A 26362-nucleotide genomic window follows, 5' to 3' on the forward strand; every position below is an offset into this window, starting at 1 on the left:
TTGTTTTTCTCTTGTGTTGTTTCAGTAGAACGGTCTACTAAATACTTCAGTATACAAGTTCAAAGCATAGTCTCTAAGTTTGGAATGCGACAATGAAATTTTTTATTCCTATGTTAGTAATGGGGAATATATTTATATTGGCAAGTTAGTAACTTGATGAATTATTAATTTATGCTTTGTTTTCTCTTCTTGTGTCATTTCAGCAGAATGTCATTTAAATGTATATGCATCTTCAGAGCATGGGAGTCTACCATGACTCTTGTTTTGTTTGTACTAAGTCTGTTATATGCAGCATATATAATATGTGGTCAGGGCTACCATATTTGCTAGTTAGTCATATACTGATTTGCTAGTCAGTCATATACTGATTTTCTAGTTAGCCATATACTGATTTGCTATTTAGTCATATACTGATTTGCTAGTTAGTCATATACTGATTTGCTAATCTCTACTTTGTTTTCTTCCTGTTGCCATTGCAGGAGAAATGTTTCTGAAATGCATGTTCAAACCAATAGTCCATTCAGCATTGAAGGGAAGTAAAAATGGAATAAGTCAAGGAAGACAATCTATGGTTTCTTGTTGGTGATACTGACTCACTGGAGAACATTCCCCAATTTTAGGCAGTCCAGTGGGCACAAGGACCCCCACATGACCGTGTATGGCCTTCGGGCCTGTGAGTCGGAGCATGGGGTTCAAACTGGATCAATTGGATCCACCTCCTTACACCACTGCCCTGTTACTGGCCATCCAACCATAACCAACTGGCCAGCACTGGAGATATTTTGAGAAGGCTACCCAGCCAACTAGTTCATTGCTTGCATTTCTGACTCACTGGTAGAGTGTTTCCCAATTTTAGGCAGCCCAGTCCCCCTGTATGCCAAAGCATGGTCTCTGGGCATACAAGTATAGGACACATGGGGATTGTATCGATCCATTGGATCCAATGCATAATAAAACCACAACAGTGCAGGCCATCACTGGACTGTCCGGCCATTCCAGCATGGGGACCTTCTCATTGAATCGGCCCAGCCAACTATGCTTGACAGGGATCTTAGTGACAGATCCAGCCATCTAACTGCACTGTCGGCAACATGCCCTTTCAGTGAGAAATCTGTCCAGCTAGCCCTTGGAGCAGTGATATTGGTGATAGCTGGACCGTCTTCAATACTGCCAACTTCCAGGCCGACCATTTGCCGGGCAAACAAGCCTGCAATCTCGGTAGTGCCAGACTTCCATATTTTCACTGCTTGTCCACAAGGGAGAGCTAGTGTTGTTTTAATATGGATGGAATTGAGTCTTCATGTGACCTGGTATGTCTTCTCCATATCTGCAAGTAGACCCAGATTAGGCCTTGACACACAGTGAGTGCAATGAAACTATCCTTCACATCATAATCAATCCGACCATGGAATGGTCTGAAGTTTAGTTTTAAAGCCACCATCAAGGACATTTATAGGGTGTTGATTACTTCAGAATGCCCACCACCCCTACACTACTCTAAAGAATTGGTAGATCTTGACAAGGAGGATGAGACGCAATCCTTCTGGTTCCTTCCCCAGTTGGGCATACTTAAGGTGACAGACACCTTCAATACTGATCTCCCGACATTTGACAAGAATATAGCAGCTGTCCACATGTTCTGGAGAATTAATCTCAGTAGAAGCTGGGCTGTTAAACTGTTAGGTGTATGTTGTGCTGTTTGGAATTATTTCAAATTACTTGGTTTGGAGTTATTTCAAATTGCTTGGATTCAAAAGGTTTAATTCTGTTTTTTTTTCTTCTGGAAAATACATGTGCACATGTAATATTGTGGAACAAGAGCAGTTTTTTATAAAAAAAATTGATTCAGCTATCATAAATTGGAGTGATAATTCTTGTTTCTACAAGGAAATGTAGACTTCAACACTGCGGCTTGCAGCATATGTCATCGTCTTCCATCTTGGATTCTTCGTCAGGATTCGAATATGAAATTAATAGAACATTTTGTTATTAGGACTACAACAATGTTATTCTTGGATTATTTTTAGATTTGATTCTATAAAACCATAAGTTCATATTTTGTCATTATTACAGAATTTTTCCAGGGAAATAAATTATCGTATTTTTAAAAGCTTGTTGTTTTCACTCTTTCTTGTGTCACTGTTTATTCAGGCCTAAACATGTGACATAAGAAAACCAATAGTCCACATGACTGCTTGTCTGTTTTATAAGGCAAACAAATGTGCTTCATGCTTGTCAGAGCTGGTTTGGAATGTTGTTATACCTTCTTCATTGTTGAAGTTTGCCTCATTTGCACCATTCTGACTCAACAGAGACACCTGGCAATAGAAATGATTGGGAGGCGACAGCCAGGATTACTAGGGTTATCACCATGGCTGCTCACCATAATATAACCAATACTTTGACAGGTTCAGCCAATTTACTCCTGATACATGTCACATGTCTAAATTCCATGTTGCTCAAACCTTGTCAAACCCTCCCTTTCTGGACAACCCTGTTTAGGTCGCCATTGCTCTCGAGGAAGAATTGAGGAAGTTCAGAGGCAGGCAGCTCAGGAACTGCCCCTACACCTCACTGCTGAACACACACAGGTAATTGGAACCACTCAGTCCCCGCCAGTGTGAAGGGATGTTAATCGGCTTCAGGACATAGGATCTTCTTAGCCACATGTGCACCAACATCAATCTTACCAATGCATATTTTCCCATCCCTATCCACCCAGTGTCATGAACATTTGTCTCCATTTTGCTTACCGCGACAGTTTATAGTTTAAAGTTGTCCCTTGGACCTCAGTATCAGCCCTTGGATTTTACTGAGATTATGGATTACACTGTCACTCTGTTCCAACTGATTTCATCTACATACAATGATGGCAGTGTCTCTGGATGACATCTTCCAGAAGCATATGTTAAGTTCCATTCTGCCCCAAGGTAGGAACGATCTCCTCTCTCGTTTAGATCTTCCAGGGTTTCAAGTGAACTGGGAAAAGTCAGACCTCCATCCATCTCAGAATTTTGTCCATCTGAATATGGAATTATTAACCAACCGGAATCAGATGAGACTTCCTCATGTTCGCATAATCAAAATCATCAATTGTAATTCTCAGAGAAACATTATTTTAAAAATCAGCTTTCCTTGTACAGGTAAAGTCATAACAATTATGATAACGGAAGCAGAGATGGTTGACAACCAGGTCCTTCATTTTGTGCTTCCTGCAGATGCCAAAGATCTTACATACGTACACTTTTTTCTGAGAGGGGAAATAATTGAGAACCTCTACCCTCTTCTACAAATAAACAAGGTGACTATAACTTGTTTGTATTTCATTACTTTTGGTGTTACACACAGTGAATAAGTTACAGTTCTGATTGGTGGTTATTGTTATACTCTGGACTTGGACAAACAGTAATCACCAATCAGAATTGATTGCAACTTGTTTCACTGCATCACCTACTAGAAATGTAGCCCTCATATTCAGTACAAGTAGACAAGACAACACAATGGCAGATCTGCCCCCTTGCCAATCCTGTGCCCATTTGAATGGGTCCTGTTGGCATACTTAGTCACTAATTACATATATCAGCACAAACGTGGACATTCCAGACTTGTTCCCCATGTTCAATAGAAGGACTTTGCAGATCATTTTGTGTGAAGTTTCTGTTGATTTGTATCCATGTTTAGATTTAGTTTGGATGCCACTACGTTTGGTGTATCACACAGCGAATAACTTACAGTTCTGATTGGTGGTTCTTGTTATACTCAGGACTTGAAGAACAAACAGTAACCACCCATCAGAATTGAACGTAACATACTGCACTGCATGACCTACCAGAATTGTAGCCCTTCTATTCAATATACAAGTAGACAACATGTGACACAATTGCAAAACTTTGTGAAAAAGCGGTTATTAAATGATCAGTAAAGTACTTAAACATCGTGAACAAATCTGGTAACAGGTGGAATTTTTCTAGTCTTTACAACATTTGATGACAGTTCGTGAAACACTATAATCATTGAGGCTTAAGACCACCACAGCTGCTACACTACACACAATATTTTTTTAAATTGTATTTTGATTTTCTAACAGAGACATTTTTTTGTAGATAGGAATAAAAAAACTTACAGTTAAGGCAATGTTGGATGTGTGATCTGACAATATTGAAGGATGCATTTGCAAGTTTGACATGATAAGGAGACGTTTCATAGTTTGGACGCAATTGCAGAAATAATATTTGATTACTGGAGATGTTATCAATTCTTATAGAAAACACTTGTTTTCATGTGACTGATGATTGTGCGTAACCTTTGTAGGACACTGCTGTTTATAGCTCACCAAGTATGGGCAGGATAGATTCTATAAAGACACCCATATGGAAGTCGATACCAGTTACCAAATTGTGGTTCGGCAACAGATTTTGGATACATTTTCAATGAAATATTTTCCCCTGATGATAATTTCACAAAAATATAACTCTTTAATTGCAAATAATTATTGTTTTGCATAGATTTCTAGTCTCAAGACAAGTTAGGGTTTTCCAACAATTTCCAAGTTCTCCAACATCGAACAGTTTTCCAGCAAAATTCCTATGACACTTTATTTAGGACATGGGAAAGTTTGAAATTAGCCAGAAAGCTGGAACACAAACAACAAGACAGCAATGTCTCAAGCTCTGATTCCTTGGGTATGTACAGCAGCATGTAAAAGTCAGGTTTAACAGTCGGTATGGCAAGACATGGGTATCTACTTAAATTTAAATTTCTGTTCTATAATCTATTCAGTATTTATTTTGGAATTATTTTTAACGATTTTGCTACTTAAAGGATTTTAAGATACATATCGCTAATACTGTAATTTCAGTACATACATGTAGAACTTCAATTTCTCATATTATTCTAGCATAGTAATTTTTTAACTTTTGTAATTCATCTAGGATCCATTTTCATGAGTTTGAAATATTTATATATTCAACATTTAGTTCCTGTCCTCTGAAAAGATTTGTATGCAACTTCCAGTTGTGTGCAAGAGTTCACCTAGATGTCAGGATACATTGCAGTTATAAAACTTTGTTTGGGTGATCATTGGTGATGCATTCTCACCACATATCACCTCATTCTTATTAATTTGTGTCTGGTTATTGAATGAGTCTATTTTCTTATTCACATACCACTCTTTTTGCTAGTGTAGATAATGTGAAAGTGGATGAAAATAATGATTTCATATCATAACTATTCAGTTTTATAAATGTATCTGTGATCATTGAACCTATGTATTTATCATAAAATATCATACTTTCTAAGACTGAAACTCTCAATCAAATGAACTTGTTTCTCTTCGTCGGGCAAACAATTTTCCTCCCTATATCGTCGTTTAGATTGTCGTTCAAGGGACACAACCCTGTTGTCTAGTGGAAACAGACACATGACAAGTTGTCTCCCCTGACATGTAATTAAGTTGTTTTCTGCCCAAGATTGCCCAGTATTGTCAATTATATGAAAAAAGAGAATCCTCTCAGTTGTATCCTCCCCCAACCACATATTCACTAAGGAATGAGTAGGACTCAAGTCACACAGATACAGAAAGTTGGTGTTCTGTATACGTGTATTTTTGTTTATTTTGCATCGTGAATAAATGTATGCTTTGTGCATACAAAGGTCTGACTTTGTCATACTTTTGATTTAGTTTATTGTACAAGATTTCTTTAACAAATAAAGTGTTAGTAGTGTATGGGGTTGCTTTACAAATAAGTACAAGAGAAATAAAGTACCTAATGGTGAAAAAAACTGCTGCAATATGTTATGAGTGGCTGAGCATGCTGGTAGAATGAAATAATCAGCATGGAATTGGTGGAGGAAGGAGTGGGCAGATTTCAAACCACCAGGCTTAGTAACCTTGTGTTTGCTAATTTGTTTAAGGCAAGTGGGTATTTTCAACAGTTTTTCATTCTTACTGACAAATACATGCGTGTGCAAGCTACAGCTGTCTCATATAAATGCTCAATTCAAAGAAACGACTGATAACTATTTATAACTGCTGAAAATTAAAGTAACTTGTATATGGGTAACTGCATGAATCATTTTGTATCTATTCCTTTTAGTGATAATATTGATATATCACTTATTCATTTCACCCCAACTTCTTACAATGTCTAGTTGGTGCTAAATGAAAATGGGGCCAATCTTACATAAGGAAAATCATAATACTTTTCCTGGAGAAAAATCCGTATTGACAATTAATTTTCACTAAACTACTTCTTATGATATCTAGTTGGTCATAAGTGAAGGTGGTTCCAGTGTTACATACATTATGGCTGCCATGTCATTTTGGCTGCCATGGCAGTCATCTTGAGAACCTATTAACTTCTACTAATGGAAAGTCATACTGACATAAGGCTTTCACGAAATGATTTCTTGTGATATCTGCTTAGTTTTTAAATAAAAATAATGCTGATGATATTAAATCCAGTATGGTTGCTGTAATAACCATTTGGAAAATCCTCACTGCTCAAGGATATCAGAGATGGTTTCAACACTTGACAGCTAAGAAGACATAATGGTTTTATCTTGGATTTGAGGAAATTATTTTTGTCAGTAGAGCATCAGTCCATTCAAGAGACTTTTGTTTTCTTTAATTGGGATACACATATTTGTTGCTATTTTGAGAGTGAGAGTAGTAAATGTTGACCTCCAATGAACCTTTGTTAGAGACCAAAATTTACTACCCAGCCCTTAGAAGTTTTGACCTGTAGTTTGTAATTCAGACAAAAATAGCTATTAACTATGAATTTTTGAGTTAGGTATATTGTCTCAGTATGATCATCTGAAGTCTTGAAATTCAAAAAGTACAGAAATGACAATATTTGGTTGAACAGTCTCGTTCAAATTTTTGAAGACTTGTTTTGTGATCTCAGTACAGATTTGTCACATCTTGCACTGTACCTCTCAATTAAATATTTTACTTTTTCACTGGACATGGGTCAGCCAAAAGAGCAGATTTTGTATAAAGTGTTAGAGGAGTAAAAGAAAGTAACTAAAGTTGTATGTCAAAGGTAGAAATAAATGACGTGAAGAATTACACCTTTTTATCTTTGACCTGTTCCATGTCTACATCTAAAAATTTCATACTTTCAAAGTGTTTTTCAAAAGAAGTAACATGCTGAGTCTTTGTTCATTATCTCTTAAGACAACAGACATCAAAGATAGACTTGCTTATTGTTTTTATTATGTTTTACAAAATGTATAGTTATTATTTTAATAACAACACATTAAGAAGTACCTCTATGGTAAATTATTCAGTATTACACATATTACAAACACATTAGTCTATAATTGCATCAAATATCTGCTGTACAGATATTTCTGTCATACAAGCAATGATATCTGTTCTCTACATATCTTCCAATACACAATCTGTCATATAAGCAATGATACATGCTTTTAATACCTTTATGCAGTCTGTCTTATAACTAGTGATATCATTTTCTTTAGATATCCTCATCTTTACAATCTGTCATGTAAGAAATGCTATCAGTTATTTTTTTTATACAAATTTGGAACCACTAAGTCTGTCATGTAAGCAATAATATCAGATTTTATTGACATATCTTAAACTATACAAACTCAGACAAGTAAGCAATAATATCATTTTTTAATATCTTCACACTCTGTCATACAAGCAATGATATCAGTTTAGACTGACGTATTTTCAACTACAGTCTGTCATGTAAGTGATATTAAGTCTTTTCATATCTTTAGCTACAAGCAGTCTCAGTCATATAAGCAGTGATATCATTTTTTGCATATCATCAACTTAACAATCTGTGTCACACAAGCAGCGGTCTCAATGTTTTATGCATCTTCAACTTCACAGTCTGCGTCACACAAACAGTGATCTCAGTGTTTTACATATCTTCACAAGCGGTGATCTCGATGTTTGATGTCTTCAATTTCACAATCTTGGTGTTACACAAGCAGTGATCTTAATGTTTTACATATCGTCAACTTCACAATCTGTGTCACGCAAGCAGTGATCTTAATGTCTTACATATCTTCAACTTAACAATCTGTGTCACAAGCAGTGATCTCAATGTTTTACTTCAGCTTCACAATTTCTGTGTCACACAAGCAGTAATCTCAATGTTTTACATATCTTCAACCTCACAATCTGTGTCACACAAGCAGCGATCTCAATGTTTTACTTCAGCTTCACAATTTCTGTGTCACACAAGCAGGAATCTCAATGATTTACATATCTTCAACTTCACAGTCTGCATCACACAAACTGATCTCAATGTTTTACTTCAACTTCAAAGTCTGTGTCACACAAGCAGTAATCTCAATCTTTCACATATCTTCAACTTAACAATCTGTCACACAAGCAGTGATCTTAATGTTTGATAGCTTCAATTTCACAATCTCGGTGTTACACAAGCAGTGATCTTAATGTTTTTACATATTGTCAACTTCACAATCTGTGTCACACAAGCAGTGATCTCAATGTTTTACTTCAGCATCACAATATCTGTGTCACACAAGCAATTATCTCAGTGTTTTACATATATTCAGCTACACAATCTCTATATCATATAATTAATGATGGAAACTACAATTTTTTATTATGCTATCCTGATGCCAACCCATGGCATCAATATAACATTCCTGGGCAGTAAATATCAACCAGTGTTCTATGTTTACTTTGAGCCAACTGTTGTACAAGTTGTGTCCATTACTAAGGTAGCACTAGTATGAAATACTACATTATGCCAACTAAAGAATAAAATTCATTCTGTGAAAATTAATGGCTGTAACAGATATTGTATTTTAACATTTGAATTTTTTTTTTATAGTAACAAGAATATATAGAAAGTACATGCTAACTGTATCCAATACCACAAAAATGTTTATGTTATGAACCTTATTTTCTTGTATGCTGTTACTACAAAACTCTATCTTACAAACACATGATCAAATACAAATACACATTAAAGTGTATTTTTTGCCATTGAGGATAAATAATATATTCATCTTAATATCGACCTAAAACTTTGTACCATATTCACCTGTGTAACAGTTAAGTCCCAATGCAGTCTGCACAGACCCAAGAATACCATTGCATTATGTGACAGCAGATCACAGTCTTTGTTGCTTCCAGTTGGAATTGACTTCTAAGCGAGTACACACAGTAGTTCATTGGACATTAATGGGAAGTGAAAACTTGAGCAAAAGCCATTTTCTTCTCATAACTCAACTACCATATATAATTGCTTATAAGTCTAACTGCAAACAACGCAGACTATGACCTTCCATCATATAATGTACTGACATCACGGTCTTTGTTAATTTGCTTTACTGATTACTCATAACACACTATATAGATCCAGATCTGACAGTGTATTATATAATGACATCTAAATCTATGCAGTTTACAGTTGGACTCCACTTGTGAGTATATACAATGTTTTTTCTTCTTCTCTTTTTTGAGAAAAGATATTTTAGAAAAGCAAAATGCTGCATTTCACTGATTTTTGTTTAAATTTTCTAAATTTTCATGTAAAGATACAACTTTATTCAAACTACATGTACACATTGAGATTAACTAATTTCCTGTGCTGTACTGAGCATATGGCAATTTTAACTAAGCCCCCTATCAAGTAATGTTAATTTTATTTATTAGTGGTTTCAAACTTTGTAAACATTATCTTTTTATTGCAGGATTCTAAATCATATTCATGTTAAGTCAAGCCTGAAACCTCATTTTGGTGAATTTGTTGATAATTTCAAAACTTTTGTTACAAAAAAATTGTTTGCTGACTTGTTGCTATAAAACTGGTGTTAAGGCTCACTTCTCATTTATTTCATTGTTTTGTCTTCTTTGTTATGCTGCTGTTGTTTTGCTTGTTTTCTTTTAATCCACTTTACTAGTGTCTACAAAACAAGTTTTTATGGATCTGTTAGAATTGTAGATTGCTAGGTAGCTTATTTGACATTTGACAGTTAAAATATCTGGGTACACAGACACTTGTAATTTTGTTGGGTTTGGGTTTTTTTTGTAATTTTGTTGGGTTTGGGGTTTTTTTTCTCATTCACCCAGGCATTTCCTCCAAGACTCTAAATTAACCTATTCCGAATTAAATTGGCAAGATCATTTATGCAGACATGCCCCCTTATTAATTTTCTTGTATTCATTTTCCACTCTCCTGGTCAGTCCGAACCTTCTCAATCTCATCTTAATTTCCTTGTATTTACTTTCCAATGATTCTGGTCAATAAAACTGGCTGGAAAATGAAATTTTTGTCATCTCACAACACATGATCAACACAACACAATAAAATTAAATTAAAGTCAGATATATTCCCTTTGTCATCAGCTTTCTGTAGAGCAAGTTTTCCTACATTTTCTTTGGTAATTCTCATATTGGCACATTTTTAATGCCTTGACCACACTGCAGTAGCTGGATTCATCCTTAAGAACTGAAAATAGAAGACAGTAAAGTTTCTGGATACAGTATGTCATTCCTAAGTATATGGGACAACAGAAAAATGTGATTAAAAGATGGAATAATTGGTATAAATCAAATTGAAGAATTGGGCAAGAAATGGTTTGTATATGCTTTTTCTGTCCATTTGTCTGTTTGCTACTTTGTTTCTGCACAATAACTCAACTTATCAACCATCTACCATTACCAAACTTTTTAAATAACTTGCATTTTTGGTACGAAAATGGATGTCTTTCACTTTTCTAGTTCAGGGGTCATAGTCAGTAATTGAAAGATGAAAAATGGTTTCTGTAACCAAGAAAAAAAAGAAGAAAAAAAAACAACAAACATTAGTTACACATTACAGACCTAGATCAGACTTTGTGAATGGCTTGCATTTGTGAGATGGAAGAACCCTATCGATTTTGGGGCCAAAGATCAAGGTCACTGTGACTTAAAGAAGATGAGTGGTTTCTGCATAATAACTTTAGTTTTACATCACTGGTGTGGACCAAATACTGTGGATGGGTTGCACCTGGTGCAAGGTGAAAACCTTTTTAAGGTCATTGTGGCTGAAAAATTGAGAATGGTTTCTTCACAAAAATTTCAGTTCTCAATTATGTACCTTTACCAGACTTTGTGGATGTCATGTGCTTGTGTAAAAAAAGGATTTTTTATTTGAGATTCAAAGATGGTCACTGACTGAAATAAGAAAAAAAATGATTTTGTTTAATAACTTTCGTTCAAGATCATGTACCTTGGCAAACGTTTTGTGGAGGGTTTACATATAAGGTAAGAAAGAAACCTATTTATTTTGAGGGTATTTGTCTGAGAGAAAAATGAGTTTTGCTGAGTAGCTTTATTAGAGTAAATTGCTTGACCATAGCTTGGACTTAAGGCATGTCTAAAGGTCAAAGGTCCAGATCATGGTAAGTCTAACACAGAGTTTATCTTAAGACTTCATATCATGCATTACTAATGCCTAGGTTCATACTGTACCATTCAGCTACTGCGACTCCACGGACCAGGTGGATTAGTCAAACAAAATACATAACATGAAATTCTAATTGCATGTAGATTATACCCAATTTCATTACAATTTAGCAATCAGTTGTTTCTTAGTTGTTCTTTTTCTCAGAAAAAGCATGATGTCATATTTATCAATTACAAAAAGCATTAATTCAACTGTACTCAATTACAAAAAGCATTAATTCAACTGTACATGAACAATCGTTTGCCTATTTATTTGCCAAAACAAATTTGTGTGGTTTTTGCATGTTTCATTATCCATTAAATTAGGAAAACATGGCGCAAAATGCAATATAACGTGATTTTGAGACAAAATAAAATGTACAAGCATACTTACCGATGGGACAATTTATTGTATTGCAGCGTTTAAACACTTTGGGTACATCTACACTATCACAACTTCCCTGAGGTGCACGGGCTCCCGACTTGGCCCATATGCAGTTCAACATTCTAGTCTTGTAACCCTTTTTGCCACATTCCCCTACACACTGAAAGCAAAGTAATGTTTGATGATTTCAGCAGCTATTTTTGAGTTCAAAATAAATAGGCTCTCACAGAGTATGGCATCTTATCCTTTGTAACGCAGTACATGCATGCCATATTCGTCTATTATGCCACACTAGACCCCCACCCCCATGACAGTCGTATAGAAATCTAGTTATCCTTGTCTGTTTATTACATTTTGGTTAAGATTTGCGCTTATATCATTTCAGTCATTCTGGTAGGGGTAACTATGATGTTTTAACACAATCTTCTTAAAAGAAGTATTTTTGTTTTAGCAAAACATTTTTAAACAAAAGTCCATCAAAGGGACAGACACTTTGCTGGCTGAAAAGAATTTCCAGAAATTCAATACAAGACCATTTCTTTCTCTTGACTGCAGAAACTTTTATATCCTTCAGGGCATGTGAGAAGGCTTGCAATAGCTTTCCCATGGGTCGGTGGTTCTTTCCGGGATTTTTTCCCTGTTCTTTCTCCACCAGTTATATTTGCCACCATGTATAGCCTATCATGTACTGAAAAATGGTGTTAAACCCAAAACAACAACAACATTAACGAGTTAATATAGGAAGAAAATTGTGAGGTCATATAATTTTTACTTATAAATGTCATGTGATGAAAACACAAGTGGCTTCTAATGCTAATAGGGCTGCCAACTCTAAATTATCCCTTAAGAAAAATGCTTTTCCTAAAGTCCTGCAGGTCTACTACCAACCTGTTGGGGAGAGTGACATAGGAAAATAATCTAAAGCAGTCATTATCTTTGACATGGCAAATTAGGTGGTCAACACCAACAAGGCTCCCAAGTTGAGTACATTTCACTGACGAGAACTCTCAACACTGCTCGTGTTAACCATGTTCATTTCAAACGAAAAATGTATGTTGGAAATATTTTGATACTTTTGTAAATGTTTCCATACAATAGCCCCTGGAACAATTTTTCTTTATTACAATACCAACATGTACAGATTTTCTTGACATTATTGGTAGGAAAAATAAGCAGAAGGTTGTTAGACTTGTACTAAGCTAAAAACAAGCACCTTGCATATGAAAATAATCTGAATCAAAATGGGCGGGAAATGAAGCTTTTAAAACATTAAGAAAATATTAATTGTTCATAAGATCTCCATATAATATCAATTATAAATCTGAAAATTTTCTAAGTAAGACATGGGCAATGAAAGTAGCATTCTGCAACATTATTAGTATTAGTATTACAGAGCCATGCATAGTACGAGTCACTTGATCAAAATTAATAAGTGTTTAATAATTCTAACTCGAGGTCAGAAAATGTAATGACTGACAAAGCCTGCGATAAGTGGTTTGAGGTCTGTCAGAAATTCAGTTTGTAATGACTGACAACTGAAGTCATGGTGAAGCTTTGGCACAAGGTCATATTTTTTAGAAGACTTAAGGGATTTCCTACCTCAGACCATTTCGAAGCATTCCAGACTGCTGTACAATTCCTATTCAAACAATCTCTGATGCTGTCTGGAGGAAATCCAAGGGCAGAGCAGTGCTTGGAACCAAGGACTGTCCCATTAAACTCTAATGTACACTCCACAGTACGATGCTGTATAGAAAAGAGGTTCCTCACGCATTCCGTGTTAGAACACTGTACAAGTAGGAAAAATGAGACATGATAAACTCCTGTTCCAGTAAATAACAAACTCGAATTATAGTTATTAATATGTATAAGAACTGAACATCATTTAAGTGATATTTCCATTTAATATTTCCAGATTTAATATTGGTCTTGTATGAGATGAACATTTTTTTAGGATGACTCCTGAACTCAAGCACTAAGTTTGAAAGTACAATTTGCTGTACCGTAAGTAAACTTTAATATAAGGTCCCAAAAGTCTTAGGATTTACTAAAATCTGGTTGTAAGGAAGGCGAGAAAAACCTGAACCAGAATAACAGTAAAAAGGCATACCTACTGGTGAAAGACCTGACAACAGATAAACGGGGGAGATCTACTATAATCCAGGACAAGGATGGTAAGAGTCTCACAGAAGACCAAGACATCCTTGTCAGATGGACAGAATACTGTTCAGAGCTCTACAACAAGGAGACTTTTTGAGACCAAGCTATTCCAAACTTCCCACTAACCACAACATAGGCTGAACACCCAATCCTCAGGGATGAAGTAAATGCTGCAGTGAAGGCACTAGACAAATGGAAGCCAGCTGGGGTAAACAATATACGAGCAGAACTTGTTCAAACAGCATGAACCTCCAGAATAGATGAATAGATGTCCTCACAAAAATCTGCAACAAAATCTGACAAACTGGAGAATGGTTCACGCCATGTTCCTAATCTCTGAGCATCACTCTTCCTAAGAAAGGGAATCTGGAGCTGTGCCAGAAGTACTGAACAGTAGGCCTTATCCAAGCAAGGCTGTGCCAGAAGTACTGAACAATAGGCCTTATCCAAGCAAGGCTGTGCCAGAAGTACTGAACAAGAGGCCTCATCCAAGCAAGGTTGTGCTTAAGATCATCCTGTACAGAATGAAACCCCAAGCAGAGTACATCATTCCAGAAGAACAGGCAGGTTTCAGAGTTGGACGTAGCACAAATATAAAACAGATCTTCAATCTTGGTATCCCTGTGAATGTATCTGCAGCAAGAACAAGACCTTTAACATGTCTTCATTGATTTAAAGACGGCTTTCGACAGGGTATGGCATGCAGCCTTGTGAGCCACCATGCTGATATACAAAATAAATGCAAAAATAATCAGCACCATAGAAAAGATGTAAGACAAGGTTACTAGCGTAGTTGAGTTCTCGTCAGTGGTATCATGATATTGGTTCAGAAACACCAATTGGAGTCAGACAGGGGTGTCTTCTTTCACTATCTTCAACATGCACTTGTAAAAGATCATGTCCAATGCCTTGGAAGACCATAAGAGCAGTGTCGGCATTGGAGGCCAAACAATCACCAACCCGCTCTTCGCTGATGATTTCAATGGCTAAGCAGGTCTGAAGATGAACTGGAAAAACGTTAGTGAACTGTCTCAGCCAAGCATCACTAAGGTATAGGATGGAGATCAGCACTGAAAATACCAAATTAATGCCAAACAACCCAAGCGGCGTCCTAATGGAAATAAAAGTGAATGGACAAAAGCTAGGCACAGTGTCAAGCTTCAAGTATCCAGGTGCTATAACCTCTGATGAAGGTTCAAAATCTAATGTACTTTCCAGGATTGCGCAGACAACAACTGCACTGGCTAAGATGAAGCCTGTTTGGAAGGACAGCAACATCACACTTGGGTCCAGGATCAAGCTTATGCGCTCACTTGTCATGTCCATATGATTGTATGCATGTGAGATATGGACCCTGACAACAGAACTAGAAAGAAAGTCCATGCTTTAAAGATGAGATGATATGGAAGGATCCTGAAAATCTCGTGCATAGACTAGACCGTTTTCTAATGAGGAGGTGCGCATTAGATTCAAAGGTGCATTTAGATGAAGTTCTGCTCACCAGATGCTCAAAGATGAGATGGACATGTCCACAGTGAGAGGAAAGAGAAAACAAGGTAGAGAGTGAACAGGCATGAACTTTGCAAGGTCACACACACACAGCAGTGGAGAACAGTGCAAAATGTAGAGAGATTATCACGAAGTCATCAGTGGCGCCCCTACGACTAGCCAGGTTACGGGAGAAATGAATGATCTCGTATATGAATACAAAATATCATCACAGTACTCAAAGTAACGTGTATGGGAGTTAGGGGATTGCGCCTGCGTTCGAGTTAGCTCTAGCAAGTTTGGAGAATACCCAGGATTTGAAGTATGGTTCTTTCTAAATTTAGCGTAGGCCTTCATTCTGAAACTGAACTTTGAAGTAACTCATTCAAAGATAGCCGTTTTCAGTTTGTAATGCAAAAGGTCTTCATTGATTCAAGAAAACATCTGGATCAGCAATACAGTCAGACCGGATTTTAAAAGTTCGAAATTGAAACAAAGGAAATGACCTTCTCATGAGCAAAAAGCTTTCAAAATTATCATCTTGTGAACAATGAAACTGACTACTGCTGAACATTTCGTCCAGGCATCTTTAGCATTCTTGTGGAAATTGATCTCCACAGTTTTCAATTTTTAGTACACTGCTGTTCAGTTTCCAGTGTTTTATGAATTAACTATAGGGTCTTGCAGGCATCTTAACAAAGATCTTTAAAAACCCATATATTTGCTACTGGTGTAGATACAAAAAATATAGATACCAGTCAGTTTTGATTTATGGTATAGGGGTTTGTTTCAGACCACGGAAAAGGAATGAACTATCAGAGTACTGAGTTTATTTATTTCATAGCTCTCACTGAAAAAGGTAATAACAATTTTAACATCTGCTTGTACGTTGTATTCAAATGTGAACTTGATGTGTGTCAGTGTCTTTGGTAAGGACAAAATGGGAGGCTGTTATTTAGTGGTCCTGACAGATTGATTATCGTATATACTTGCCTATAAGAGCAGTCCAACTGCAACAACAGATCCTGCTCTGCTGTAACATAATGTGCCTAAAAATGAGGGTCTTTGTTGTTTATTCTACTGATTACCCCTAACAAATTACAGATCTAGATTTGCCGGCACATTATGCGATGGCAAATCTGGGTCTGTTTAGTTAAACTCATCGTATAAAAAAGTACATACGGTACTTTGAGAATGATTTATGATTATTGTGTGACCGTCTTTAACAATGTATCCGCAAAAATTGTTGCCAGAGTATTTTCACTGGTTGTCCATTATGTTTTTGTTTTGTAATGGACTGGTCCTTAAGTGTCAACATATATAAAAACTAACTAAAGATGGAGATAAATTTTAGGTATCCCTGTTCATTCTAGCACTATCCAATCAAGTGTACTTGTAAAGTTTTGGGTTGGTGTGAGCATATGGCAAGCCAAATCCACAATACTTGAACAAAAACAGGTTTGTCAGATTAGAACCTGGTTTTTCAAATTGTTAAACTGGGTTTAACCTGATTATTCTAAGACAAAAGTTACCCTAACTAAGGGGGGAAAATGGTCTTTCTTTGATTTTGCCAGGTTTCCCCAGATACGCAATATTTCCCTCTGAAGAAACTTAATTATCAAATGATATCATAACCTTCCGAGAGAACAACCTGGTTTCACACACTAACTTGTTAGTTTTCTACTAAAATACATGGTTTATCGCTTTAGAAACAAGGGTCCCTCGAGGATACTGATGCTTTACTGGCCGAAAAGAATTTCCAGGAATTTAAGATGAGACCATTTCTTCCTTTTAACTGTCGAGTGTCGAAACCATCTCTGGTATTCTTCAGCGATAACAAGATTTTCAAACTAGCTACTGTGATGCACATGCTGAAAATCAGCTTGGCGCCATTTATAGTTAGGATAAAACAGACATCATTGGAAGTTTTTGGTGAAAATCACCTGTCATAATCATCATCCAGTTAGAGGGAATAGTGACAATTTTATTGTTTAGACAGTCATCTTGACAGCCATATTGGATGTATGACTGGCACCATTTTAATTTAGGACCAACCAGGTATTCTAAGAAGACTATTGGTGAAAACCCTGTGTTTATACAGCATCCATTTGGAGAGAAGGAGACATAACTATATTTTGATATGACTTTCCATTCAGGAGTAACAATAAAAAGATTTTCAAGCTGGCTGCAGGTGAAAACCCCACGTCAGTACGTCTTTCTGTTCAAATAGAGTTCAGATAACAAGAGTTTTAACATGAAGGTCATACTGGATGTCAGATCAACACTATTGTTACTTATGCGCAGTTAGACATCATTAGGGTATTTTTAGTAAAAACCCGATGTTGATGTGACCATTCACTCAGGAGGAGTAGAGATAACACGATCGCATATCTGAGCAGCACCATTTTCTTTCATCTAGGTTAAAATAGAACATGGGATGTGTCTGTGCCCGCGTTTGTTTGTAAACTTTCAAGGCAGTCCTCAAAATAGTGTGTGTGTGGGGGGGGGGGTTTAATAATAAATGCGTGCTAACGAACAAACGACGGACAAGAGACCATCCCATAAGCTCTTGTGGACCTTAACAAGTATAGCTAAAAAGCGGTGATATCATAAGTTTCGCAAAATCTCGTACATTCAAATGTCAGTTATCCGAATCCGTTGGGAACATAGCTTAATCCGGATGATCGAATTAAGGTGGAAAAGTAGAGCTGTGGATGAAATTATTTGAATTGGTACAATAGGTGTACATCTGATTGTATATGTCTCAGTAATTAACTATTAAACTTTTGGACCGCTCCGGTGGCCTAGTGGTTGGAGCGTCCGCCTCGGATGCGGGAGGTCGTGGGTTCGATCCCCGGCTGAGTCATACCAAAGACTTACAAAAATGGTACTAACAGCTGCCTCGCTTGGCGCTCAGCATTAAGAGGTTAGTGTTAGGACTGGTCGGCCTGGTGTCAGGATAATGTGACTGGGTGGGACATCATGCTACATGTCTGCGGTATGATGCCCCAGTGCTAGATATCACTATAAACTGTCACAATCCAGACATCGTAGCGATATGACTGAAAAATTGTTAAAGCTACGTTAAAAATCCAAAACACACACACACAACACACACACGTTAAACTTTGATGACATCATCCTGCTTAAGAGTAGATTCAGCAAAAACAACACAACTATTTCAATACTAAAATGCGTTGAAAGATTTTGTGTTTTTGTGAATATACATGTCAAAGGGATTTGATTAGGGTAAACTCGACTAACGTGGATTCTTTTCAAACGTGTGCCGGAAAGTGATTAACTTCTCCATCACCCGCTGAGTCTCCCATTGGTTGTTGACCAACAATTATTTACATGGGTTTCGGTTTTTCTTCGGACTGTTACGAGTTCTTAATCTTCCTTAATTTGCTTCAGAATTACATCTGACATGTATATATCATCTTTGGGGCACTTACCGACAATCGGGTGTAGAAGTAAACATTCACTTTTATCTCCCTCTATTCATCTTCTCTTCGACTTAATTGTTTTACTTTAAAAAGATAATTAGTTTATAGTAATTACTTCACAATTACAACTATATGCGATTATATTTAATTGTACTTGTTTATGACTTGTTACTGCGTTCTATGTTAGCGTCGTGATCTCCAAACTAGGTTCATTTATAAGGATTGTAATAACTCCAATTATCTGGGCACACGGTAGCAATCCGTAATTTCTTTCTGCATTTCTTTCAGTTATTGTCCAGTCTTATACAGGAAGCAGTCCCTATCAGGAGCGCCCGCATAATTGTTTTTATTAAGTTTTACTAATGTAGGCCAAAACATGTTTAGAGGTGAAATCCCCACCCACCCCGCTTGCTCCTATGTACGGGTACCTATGATCCCTACCGCTGGTTTACTCAATTATTTTTCGAGATATACGTAATATGATTCACAGAAATATATATTTTCACTCCTCCGCTAATTACCTGCTTTTGTGAAGGAATATTAAGTGTGTGTGTGTGAGAGAGAGATCTGGATTGTGAACGTAGCTTGGATAATTTTTCAGTCATATCCCTATGATGTATGTAGTGCGGCAGTTTATTGTGAGGTCTAGCAATGGGGCATCATGCCGCAGACATGTAGCAGGATGACCCACCCAGTTACATTAACCTGACACCAGACCGACCAGTCCTAACACTAACCTTTTAACGCTGAGCGCCAAGTGAGGCAGCCGAAAGTAACGTTCTTATAAATCTTTGATATGGCTCGACTTGGAGTTCAAACCAGCATCGGCTCTAACCACTAGGCCACCGAAGCATTGAGAGAGAGAGAGAGAGAGAGGTACAAAATAAAATGGATATTGTGGACAAGGGACAAGTATTATGTACCATTGTTGGTTTACGAAAATCAGATATGAATTGCGTCTCAACTTTACATTTCGTGCCTGCTAAATTGTCCGTTCAGTTCTAATGATTTAGCATTTTATTTTATAATAAAATTTGTGAGGAATACGATATGAGGCATCCAAAAATCCCAGAGACTTGTATAGTCAGTGACATTTGTAAAATCATCAGTGACCATTCGTGTATTCAAATTTCAGAAACAAATATTTTATGCAAAATAAGTTTTGGACACAAAAAAGTCATAATTTTTTTTTTTTACATATGTTCCATCAAATGTTAAGTCAGCTTCCCATAGGTGTTTGCGTCAGTTATCATTAACACATTAACCCCTGGCGACGAGTTTATGTGACTGGAGGCAGTAGCCTACTGCCGAGCTCTGTAGCGTCAAGGTCATGTATGTTACACTAAAGTGGGTGGTATTATTGAAAGGTAGATAGATGTAGCTCTACAATGATATCAAATAATCTGGAAGTTCTAGTTGCACTACAAAATACAGAGGGAAAAACCTCATCTTTTGGACCAGATTTTTTTCCACCTATCATTCGTCCGTGGTCGGAATCCGATTTTGTGTCCGGATTTTAGAAATTTTGGTCTCAAATCTAAGGTAGACCGGTATGAACTGCAAACAGACAGATGAACCGTTTCAAAAAGTAGGATAGCCAATAAAAAAACTGTTTCTAACACAACTAGGCATTAGGTTATTGGAAAATCACATGGAAGTTGATGTATTAGGATATACTGAGAAATAGCATTCAAAATGTGTTTCATACTCGAATTTCAGGCGAAAACGACAAAAACCTCCAGGGGTTAATGTGTTAACATTTTCCAATGCTTAGATAATAACTAGGTGAATCGCTTAACATTTTAGTGCAGAAAGCAATTAAAATATTTTCATAGTATATCAAAGTCTTTACTGGAAGTTTCAGTTATTACAGCTGTAGACGAGATTTTCGCAAGTAGGATCTGTAATCCACTATTTATTCTCAAATGTAGCTGTTCTACGGTAAAATTATGTCGGTGATGTACGAAATTTGAATATATCAGTAAATACTATAATATCCGACGTTTGGTGAAAGAGAGACCACGCGCAGAACCCAATTCTGATTTTTTTTTATTCATTTCTTGGCCACCAGGGATTAAAGCCTTATAAGTTTCAGTGTTTTAGCTTCTGATAAACGCGAGATCTATGCCATTCGGATACGCTTGTATCAGAATGTTTTCCCTGCCACTTAATCAAAGATTGTAGCCGTTAGCCACACATATTTTGTGTGAGGGGATGAGGCGGGGGCGGGTCAAATGTATGACTCACGGTACTAATTCAGTTCCGATCGGGAACATATGGATACATCATGATATTAAAAATTCAATAACTTTAACTTTCTGGACGCTCCTGATCAAACCTAGATTCACCAGTATAGTCCCATCCTTGATCAATGGTTGTATATGGAGAAAGATATATGTCCTGCAGCATTTTTTTTATCTACATGTGTTTGCAACACATGTTTACAGTTCCGCACAAAAGAATCAGGTGATAATTGCAGTAATGAGTTTTCCAAGCTCAAGTTTGTACAAGGACTGAAATTCCATCAATCAAATATCGTCCCTATTTTTGTTTTCTTCAGTTACGACTAGGATAAGCTCTCAAATGAATATTTTTTATACTAAACTTTTACTTTCATTATCAACCGATCCTAACCAGACAAACCCATATATATCTATTTTATCTTAACTGGGTCCCATTCTTCAAAATAATTAGTACCGCGAATCCTTAAAATAGAGACAGCCGTATTGCAGCGAATGCACATACCGTCACAAATTGACCAATCCTTGTGAAAGATATCTGCTTCAACAACTCGCGAGGAGAAACCGTGATCTCACAAGTAATTTGTCAAACCTGGTTTTCCGCGGGAAACCTAGGAAAACCACATGTTAAGAGTGAATAGCTTTATTTATCAAAGAAAACCAAGTTTTTCTTTCAAAATAAAAGAAAAACCAAGGTTTTCCCATAAAATTTATGATATCGGAAAAACGGGTAATTCCATAAATACCAACAGCGAGTTCTAGGTGATTTATCTTTACCTTTCCCGATGTTTGTGTAGAACTATATATAACTGGAGCAAAACCAAATTACTGTAAACCAAATGCATAAAACTTACTAAAAACCGGATTTATTTTGCTGTCATAGGGTTTTCTTTTCGTTGGCAAATAAAATTATCAAAGATTTGGTATAGCAGTAAATTTATTTATTTATTTATTTTCAAACAAAACAACACGATTTAACAATCTAAAAATATGCTTTCCTCTGACGAACCAGCTTTTTTTAACCGGTATGCATCTGGTTTACCCGAGGGGCGTTATTTCAGACTTCAAAACCTGATGTTCGACGCGAGCTTGATGTTGAAAATAAAATAATCTAAAGAAAAAAAAAAATCATACAGAGTGACAAAAATACTTTGGATTACCCAATGACCCGTTCTGACATAGGACCCTCTCTATCATACTATATAAGAGAGAAGGTACATAACTTCCAAATACTTCGTTCCACACATGACCCTCTATTTCCTTCTGCTTCTAAAGGCACACGACCATACTCTATGGCTTGTTTTACTCCTGAGATATTTTTCTATTGATCAAGCCATCACTTTTTTGTCTTCTCAACATCATGCTCGCGTCGAGCACCTGTGACTTCATACAAGTGTACCGATAATACAGACATGCATTCGGAACATTCTGTCTAAAAAATGTTTTGCAATCGGGGGTTGGAGGTTGGGGGTATATTAGTTATCAAAGTTTCAGCGACAAAATTACTTCAGAATATCAAAAGCCAACTTCTCAAAATGGTCGTACCTTAGTGGAATGTAACCATACATTGCTGACAAGATAACAGATTTGTACATTTTGAAATTTTTCCAGAGAAACTTTGTCAGAAATCGTACCCACTACTTATGTAGTTTTGAATAAATTGCACACAATTCACCTAACACCCTTCCGCACAATTCCCGTCCGCATAATTCACCTAACACCCGTCCGCATAATTCACATAACACCCGTCCGCATAATTTACCTAACACCCGTCCGCACAACTGCTATTATTTATATTCTAAGGAATAATTGCCTTGACACTAACATGTGCTGTTGTGCCATAAAGCATGAAACCATGTCGTAATATCCTCGGAGGCTATAAAAGGTACACGTGCACTTTTCACCGACTTAGTTTTGAGCAGTTATTCGTTTCAGTCTGCGACAGGGTCACATGAAAAATCTCATTCATGATACATACCTCTGACCAATTTCCTGCTCTCCATTTAACACACGGTTCTGTGTTACAGCTTCTAATTCTCAATGGACCCGTAGTCTTATCCTTGGTGCACTCTGATACCGGAAACACTTCAAAGTAGTTCTGAGAAACAAGTTCACACGAAACATTGCGAGACTGCAGACCCCCACCACATGACACAGAGCATAGAGTCCAGTCCGTAGCAAAAAGGTGCAGGGGTTTTAGTTTCCTGTCGAAGGGGTCCCGAACCAGAACGGAGCCATTTTCAAAAGTCTCATCAACACCTCGATAAGTTTGCTCTCTAAAGACTGTTGCATGAATGATATCATACGATGTGCTAAATTCTATTGAAATGTTGGCCTGATGATCGCCAGCGACGCATGTATACACGCCAACATCTTTATCAGGACGTATACTTCTGATGCGGAGAGTTCCAGACTTGGAGACTTTGATGCGCTTTGGTCCTTTCAGTTTTGTACCATTTCTTAACCAATATATTTTCTCTTGGTCCAGTCCCTGAGTCGGACACTTGACAAGAACAGACGCTCCTGGAAAGACGAGAGCGTGCATGCCTACAACTAAGCGAATTCGATTCATTTTCTGCAACTGAAAAAATTGTATATCCTCGGTCTTGATGAGAGGCGTTGGGCATATAGATTTGTTGCAGGCCATCTCCATCTCAGGTTCGAGCTCTGGCAAACAACTGTCACGGCTGACGGTGAATGTTTGGCCGGTAGCATTCACCTTTTCGCACAGTATGGCCCTGGTCATCACCCCAATACCACAGCTAACAGAACACTACAAAAGAAATTTTAAAAGGATTTTACATTTTGTAACTTTTATCGTACTAGCTTGTTACCTACAGCCAGCTTTTAAATTATTTGTCTCATTTTCAGGCATTTACTTTTACAGCACTATTAATTAGACTGGACTGGTCCTATATCGTATTTTTGTGACAGTATAATTCCTTTCTATGTGAAAACCTTGAACCAGGAATTATATTGTCAACAGCTTAATATTTATATCATGTTGGTATATAATCCTCCTGACACTGCATTACCTTTGGGCGATGAGAATATATCTTGTTTTGTTAAAAATAAAATCTAGTTATTCGGATTAAGAGGTATTTTACCCATACCCACACAAACTGGAACTACCTTCTTACCCAAACAAAAACAAGGATTATGCACAGTCTGACCAGTATTTAAATGTTGTAGAGTCATTAAAAAGATCTGAATTAAGTATGTTTTTTTTATAAAAAAAACAAGACTATTCTCATCTCATGAAGATCTGAAATGTTAAAACTGAAACTCTCAAGTTTCAGTCAGATACTGTGAGTTTTGTGGTGGGGTTGTTTTGGTTACTGTAGATTTTGTATAACATGCCAATGAGGTGTATACACATTTGTTAGTTATTTTATTTTCGTGTCTTCAGAACGATTGTAAGAGCTCTATAGTATATGAGATTGGCAAAACGGCGAACTTCAATGCAGAGCAATGAATAGAGACAGGAAGAAAGAGATGACATAAGGATAGAGATAGTCTGGTAAAACATTTGAACCGAGGAAACGATACCGACATAAATATCGTACCTTTGACTAATTCATGTGACCCCCCCCCCCCCACTACGCTGCGTCATTTGATGATGCCACAGGTATGCAGCCTCGTTTTGATGCAGTTAATGAATATTACACAAAAGAAAGGCAGGTCATGTGGATGGACAAACGAAGGGATGAACATAACTCTTTAAGAGTCCTGTGTAACCCACTTTGCCCAAGAGTACATAACTGTCACATCTGCTGCTGCTTGGGAAAAATGCAAAATATTGTGACAGCCAAGAAGGCAAACAATCAAAAGAACAATCATATACTTAAGCTAATTACCTCAAGTTCCATCTGCCTGACCGTTAATAATAGTGCAGGTCCTATGTATGTCTGGTAGGCAGTAATTACAAAGAACTTCAAGGCTTATGACAGGTAGAAGATCGACATTGGTACAGATTTTACCTGCTACTAGTCTCCTGTCATTCGACCGCAGAGCTGGTGACATGCTGCTGGACAGTCGATTACTGGGCAGGTCTTCAAACTATTTATGAGGAATTGACTGTTCATGATGTTCGAAAGGGTGTGAACTAACATATGGACATAAAAATAGGGTTATTGGCTCTTACCTGTGACCATTTCCCTGTGGTCCACTCTGCTGGACAGTCGATGATATTGCAGGTATGTTGCCTTTCTGGGAGGGGATCACTACACATTATGTCCGGTAGGGTCAGGATGTTATCAGCCCCGTGGGCAAACTCCTGAATGCATTCAACCTTTCTGTTCATGATACCTCCTCCACATGATGCAGAACATGGACCAAACTCTTCCAGACGCCATCTGTTAAGAGAAAATAAAGTCAAAATGTACTGTGTCGGACACACGGGCCTCAGCCAACACCGACTGCCAAAACTTCTCAATAGTGTCAGGGTATGGATAGGAGACATATTAGTCCATCTCGATCAGAACTCTATAACCCGGAAGAAGATGATCGTAGTGATGAGCAGTGGGGTACTTCAAACACATGTAATTCAAGCACTTTCTATGTCTAACATATAATATTTGAACAGAGTATGCCGATTTCTTAATGTTATGCCCAGCTGGAACTAACATGGCATGCCAGCCATAACGAACGATAGATATTATCACAGAGCATTTTGTTAGACATGAGTCTCTATTTAGTTTGGTTTGGTTTGGTTTTTGTACCTAAAAATATAAATGGTAGAAACGTTGTCCGTTACTATGCTGACCGTGTTTCCTTACTAAGCGCTTTCATTCATAATAGCAAAATGATTGAGACGGAATATTCAAGATCTCAATACTGTACTGCGTACATGGTTTGCATTTTTAACAAAAGATTGAAACATCTCAACCTCTAGACAGCTCTAACCTTTGAGGACATGGGAAATCATTGCAGATTCTTCTTTCCTTTGGCACGTGCGGCGCCTCCGCACAGTATTCATCGCCCACACCGGTACCGTTGTATTTATACACACAGGTCAACAGTGTCTCCTGGACGCCTGTTAAGCAAATATCACAAAATTACACTAAGCGAACTGAATAATATGGGCAAGTTGTATTTCATTTTTCAGTGCCCATGTTTTCGTTAATTTTTAAACAAGAGAAATCTTGTATTTTCTGAAACTTATTTTCGTTTTCCAGCCAAAAGACTAACTATTTTTCCA

At 37.1% G+C, this 26362-nt stretch overlaps 1 protein-coding gene across 5 annotated transcripts in view; it reads right to left on the bottom strand.

Moving 5' to 3' along the window:
* Positions 1–7201: 7201 nt before the first annotated feature.
* Positions 7202–26362, bottom strand: part of LOC149800795 (protein madd-4-like) — a 155195-nt gene continuing 136034 nt past the window's right edge. For 4 of the 5 annotated variants that reach the window (XM_089954786.1, XM_089954784.1, XM_089954785.1 and 1 more), the window contains 6 exons: positions 26068–26197; positions 25307–25517; positions 23141–23935; positions 13428–13616; positions 11838–11988; positions 7202–10466 (listed from right to left, as the gene is read on the bottom strand). In XM_089954786.1, the coding sequence (XP_089810912.1) occupies positions 10360–10466; positions 11838–11988; positions 13428–13616; positions 23141–23935; positions 25307–25517; positions 26068–26197 (1583 nt within the window). In that variant the 3' untranslated portion in view covers positions 7202–10359. The remainder of the gene's footprint in view (positions 10467–11837; positions 11989–13427; positions 13617–23140; positions 23936–25306; positions 25518–26067; positions 26198–26362) is intronic. The other variant, XM_089954787.1, reaches the window with a different exon arrangement.

The sequence above is a fragment of the Sinohyriopsis cumingii genome, chromosome 4 (assembly GCF_028554795.1).
Source record: "Sinohyriopsis cumingii isolate HCF-2022 chromosome 4, ASM2855479v2, whole genome shotgun sequence".
Classification (NCBI taxonomy): domain Eukaryota; kingdom Metazoa; phylum Mollusca; class Bivalvia; order Unionida; family Unionidae; genus Sinohyriopsis; species Sinohyriopsis cumingii.